Source organism: Octodon degus, unplaced genomic scaffold (assembly GCF_000260255.1).
Source record: "Octodon degus isolate 3935 unplaced genomic scaffold, OctDeg1.0 scaffold00012, whole genome shotgun sequence".
Lineage (NCBI taxonomy): Eukaryota > Metazoa > Chordata > Mammalia > Rodentia > Octodontidae > Octodon > Octodon degus.
This window is the reverse complement of record NW_004524588.1, coordinates 28,051,057-28,056,428: the sequence shown is the minus strand read 5'-3', so window position 1 is coordinate 28,056,428 and position 5,372 is coordinate 28,051,057. Positions and strand designations below refer to the sequence as shown.

General features: G+C 40.3%; 1 protein-coding gene across 1 annotated transcript in view; it reads right to left on the bottom strand.

Annotated features, from left to right (window-relative positions):
• Cwc15 (CWC15 spliceosome associated protein homolog) overlaps positions 1 to 5,372 on the bottom strand; it is an 11,450-nt gene that overhangs the window by 5,596 nt on the left and 482 nt on the right. The window contains exons 2-5 of the mRNA XM_004626166.2: positions 3,944 to 4,082; positions 3,350 to 3,462; positions 3,096 to 3,184; positions 1,988 to 2,095 (exon numbers count right to left, since the gene is read on the bottom strand). Coding sequence (XP_004626223.1) covers positions 1,988 to 2,095; positions 3,096 to 3,184; positions 3,350 to 3,462; positions 3,944 to 4,074 — 441 coding nt within the window. The 5' untranslated portion in view covers positions 4,075 to 4,082. The remainder of the gene's footprint in view (positions 1 to 1,987; positions 2,096 to 3,095; positions 3,185 to 3,349; positions 3,463 to 3,943; positions 4,083 to 5,372) is intronic.

Below are 5,372 nucleotides of genomic sequence, written 5' to 3'. Positions count from 1 at the left end.
TGCTGGGGGATTGAACCGCGGTCCCTGATGCTTTTGCTAAGCTTGTTCTAAGTAGGTGCTTTAGACCACTGAGCCATCTCTCCAGCCCCTTCCTTAGGTTCTTAACATCTGTCATTGTGTTTCTCCACAGCCTTTCTCTAGCTTTTTTCTTAAGAATGGAACAATTTTTGGCTCAAATGAAATCTTACACCAAACTCCACAAAAAAGCTGTGCTACTCTCGCTCAAAATAGGAGCAGGTATCTTTACTTGGGATGTCTTACTGTTGCAGGCAGCTGAGTTAGATAGAAATATTACAGGCAGTCAGACAGGGCCAGGCCCTTGAAGGAAATACTATAGAAGTTCCCATATTTTGCAACTACGGGAGGGATGGATGCTCCCGCCGTGGGCCAGACATAAAGACCAAAGATCAAACAAATACCCACCTCCCTAAAGACTGGCATCCGAGAATGATCATCACCATGAGGGAAATCAAAGAATTGTTAATCTGACTACTACTGGACGGCTACCTGATAAAGTCCTGTCCTACATTCCTAACTGCTTGCTACGTGACTCGCTTCCCCATTAGGTCCTGGACTTAATCTTACCTGAGCAGTGGTGCTTGTAATCTCATTGGGTAACCATAGTTTTGTCACCCCACATCCACTTAAGCAAGTTCCTATGTTCTCTACCACCTTAGACCCGCCTCACCGCATGGTTTTACCCTATAAAAGTCCATGGAAGAGACAGCTTCCCAGGGGACTTGCTTGGGCCCCCCTCCTGTCCATCCCTCAGACAGGAGCTTTCTTTCTCTCAATAAATATATTCTGCTCATAACCTCCATTTGTTCCTAAAATTCATTCTTTGGTTTTAGAGAACACGAACTCATGTGGGTCAGGTTGGGAGATCATTTTTCTGTATGTCATTTGGAGGTTCCCTATATTGTTTGGAGGTCACCCACCTGAGATCAGTGTTTCTCCCTGTATCATTATGATGTGTCAAATTCAACATGTTCAAAACAGAACACATCATTTCTTTCTGCTTAAACAGGTCTATTCCAGTTTGCCTGTATTTGTATACAAAACCAGTTACCTACTTTTTTGCTGCTACAACCAAACCATCACTGTAGTCAATTCTACCTCCTTGATTGCTCTATTTGCACTTGTTCATTTCTCTCAATTCCAACTGCTATCATGCAAGTTAAGATTCTCTTAATTGCATGTGAAGATGATTGAAAATCTCTACCGCAGTTTTCCAGTCCACTTTCCATTTTTTGGCCATAGTAGTCTTTCTGAAATTTTATCAATCTCTTGCTGAAATCTAATGGCTACTCATAACTTTCAGAACAACATTCAAACTCCTGTAGCACTGGTTTATAAACTTTAAGTGCTGAGACTTGTGCTTGTCTCCCAATTTCATGTCTTAATCTGCCTATTTCCCCAAAGATAATGACTTAGATCTTCTTCACTTTCACTGTGTTAATGGGAGAGACTGGAGGTACTCAAAGTAGTTAGATAACACGCCAAAGACGACATAAGATCTACACACAGATTGTCTCAACAAATACCTAGGTGGGAGCCAAGAGGGAAAAACACCTTTGCAGATCGTGACATGTTAATCACCTTTGATGCTTCTGACACTTAATGAATACTAAGTGTGTAATGAAAAGTGAATACAATCATGCTAGTGCCTATTACTCAGCGCGTCTGATCTGAAGACTATCCATATAACCAGGAGACTTATGATGTCTGTCATAAAAATAATCAGACTTATAGATCCATAGGGTGTTGTCATATTCAGACAATGAAAACATTTCTACTACAAGGAGATAGTTCTTTTTTTTTTTTTTTTTTTTTTTTTGTGGCACTGGGGATTGAACTCAGGACCTTGCACTTGCCAGGCAAGCACTCATTCTACTGAGCTATCTCCCCAAACCAACAAGGAGATATTTCTTGAGTTAAAAAATGTGTGAAGACAGAGAAATGTAAATACTTAGCACTTTGATATTACCTTCCTGGCCTGCTCTTCAGCTCGTTCTTTTTTAATTTTTTCCAATTCTGCAAGAAGAGCTGCAGTATCATCATCATCACTCTCCTCTTCAAAGTCTTCATCTTCCTCCTAAAAAGGCATAATGATGACCCATGAGATTAATGAGAAAATATATATTTACTTTTCCCCATATTTAGGGAAATCTTCGGGACAGAAATAAATTTTCCTAGTGAAGAAATGTACCTAAATATCATGATTAAAATCAACAATCAATCAAAACATAAAGCCCCACAAAAATCTTCTGAATTGTTACTAATGTAAACATATTCTAAAATCAGAAAGTGAATAGCTGATGAAACGGTGTACACATGTAGTACATCACCCTGAGACTAAAAGTAATTCTATGTAGCTAACAGCAACTTCAATCTAGCAATCAGCGGTAACTAGACAATATGAAAAGGGTACTAAATAATTTCAAATGAGCAATCATTAAATTTCACTAAAACTCAGATTCCTTTTTTAATGAGTGCTAGTAACTCCATTAATTAGCTCTAGAATTGTTGACATATATGCAAAATTAGGTATTACCCTAGTTCTTTTCAGTTACATTAAAAACTCAAATTACAAACTATAAGGCCCCAATGAATTTTAATGTAAATTGATATTGTGAACCCTTAAACACCTGTTTGGCTTCTTTCCTTCCCTAAGCACAGTATCATTATGTGACTGCCCGTCAAAGGGAGCTTCAAATCTAATGAGGGAAGCCCCATGGGTATAAAGCCAGGGGTGCTGTCTACAGAACCCAGAGCCCAATTGTCGGCTGTCCTCTAGAGGAAACACGACAGCACAACCTGGAGGCCTCCATACAGGAGATTTTGGGGACAGCATGTCCTTTAATAGATTGCTTCCGTATTTGGCTCTCTAGAGATCAAAACCTGTTCTTGAAGTCCTCAATGAAAAATAACACTTTCTATTTTAAGATCAACTGTAAAGTGTAGGGCTGAGGTTGGATGTGTTTGAGTAATGCTATGTAAAAACAAACATGGGTCACGTCTAAAAATCAGAAGCATTAAGAAGTACTTTAGAAACACACGGTAAATCACCGTGTACAGAGAAAAGGAGAACATACGTCTGTCAAAGGGTCATCTGCATCAAGGTTGGCGGCAGGAATCTGGTCTAAGCGAGGCTTCTTGGACACCGAGGAGGAGGTTGTGTGTTCTGAAGCAAAACAAAAGTCCTTCAGCTCACCGAAACAACCGCTGCACTTCTTACCAAAACCCACATGAAACCAAATGGCAGTGTTACCAAAATGGGAACACCTGCCACATGGGACAACTATCAGCAAGAAAACTTATGAGATAAATATTTGGGACCGCGCTGTACCTCGGGTTGGACGATCTCTATTTTTTTCTCTCGCAGCAGCTCTCTCTCTCTCTTCCAATTCTCTCCTAAAGTCACGATTACGAACCTCTTCAGGGGCATCCTGAGTAGTCTGTCTACATTAGAAACAAACCAGGGCAAAAAATGTTACCCCCAGGAAAGAAAAAAAATTACATGGCTATAACAATGGAAAACAGTTCATGAATGCAACTTTGCCCAGAGCTTAAAACAAGAACGAGAACACATTTGTTGTGTTATTAATATTTCAAGAAGCCCAAACCGAATCTTTTATATTACTATAATATGGCTGGAAATGATTGAACTCATAAGCTTGTTGCAAAAATACTTTTATCTCATAGGGACTAGTGCTCATAATGCTAGTAATCTCTCTAAAGTAATACATTAATTACTGCTCTATTCACATATGGAAATCTCTGGTTAAGCAGAACGTATGGAAGCACTGTAAAAATCAAAGGCACTTGCATTCTATTCCTATCAAAATAGGTGATATAACTCAATCATGACCACATATCCTAATCATGCCATTTAACAGTTTGTCTTGTTTTGTGAGTAGGAAAGAATGAAAGTCATTATTACCTATATTTTATCTTTGTATGCGACGGAAGGTCCCTACTTGAATATTGTTTTGATAGTTGGCTCAAATCACCTTCTCCTTTTCCTCTTCCACCTCTTGCAGGTTCAAAGGTTGGCCTGGCTGCAGTTGTCATTTTTTATGCTTTGAAAAAAAAGTTATTTCCATTACATCCTCATTTTATACATTACTCATCAATATCTAGCCTTGTGAAAAACTCCCAAAATGCATTTCACAAAAGCTCTCAAAAAATCTTTTTTTTTTTTTTCTCCAAATGCCTTCAGGGCAGGTTTGGCTGGCTTGAGTTGTGGGGATCAAACCACTGCAACATGAGCCTGACTGCTTTGTTGAAGTAGCCACTTAAAGAACTGAGCTAAGGGGCAGGCCCCTTCAAAAAATCTTTTAATAAAACTCTCTAGAAAACAAAGTATGAGGCTCGACACATATATAAGGAGTAAGGCTTCTGTGGTCGCTCTTATTTAGAAAAAATATTCTCTCATAAAGACCTGTGCTTCTGCTCTACTTCTGGCTGAGTGGCCTTGGGCAAGTCCCCTATCATTTCTGTCACCTGTGGAATAGGGCTGGTGCTCACAAAGTCATGAAAGTCAGGAAGAACATAACTGCAGTTCCATCCCTGAGGCACAGGCCTGGTGTGTTGGCATCCAGAGGCCACAGTAACAAATCACAGCACACAAACTTAGCCAGCCAGCCACGGTGATGCATGTGTGCAATTCCAGCACTCTGGGAGGCTGAGGCAGGAGGATCACAAGCTTGGGCCCAGCCTGGGCAGCTTAAGGAGACCCTGACTCAAAGTAAAAAAATGAACTCAGTGCAAAGGACCTGTGTTCAACCTCCAGTACTGGGAAAAAGAAAAAGAAAGAAAACAAAACTAAGAGACATGGCATGTCAAAGACCACATAAAATACACAACTTCCATGACTTAAGTATTAAAACATCTCAACCTTACTCCATCCACCTCCCTAGGGTTTGCATTTCATCTAAATTCAACCAGAGCAAACAGGCTAAAAAAAGCAATTTAAAAATCACTGACATAGTTATTCAATTAACATGTAATTCTGTTTTGGAATCTTTTGATTCAATTTTTTCCTTAAACAGCTATCGTAAGTCAGACCATATGAGAGACTATACCTAACATACATAAACTTTTATTTCTACACACGTTTCTGTGCGCTCAGAAAGGACCCTCACCCGCAAAGGATCAACAACCTGCCTTGCGCGTGTGGCCACTGAAATTCTGTTAGTGTAGGAAAAACACCAGAATGGAATAGGTGTGAGAAATAGGGTTTTGCTTTCGCCTCTCTTTTGAACATAGTAACCAAAAAGGGTAACGGAGTGCGTACAGAGCGACTACCAGGGGATTCTCCCGCGGGGACGCGGCCGCCGCCCGCGAGCCCTCCCGCCGCCCGCGCCCCC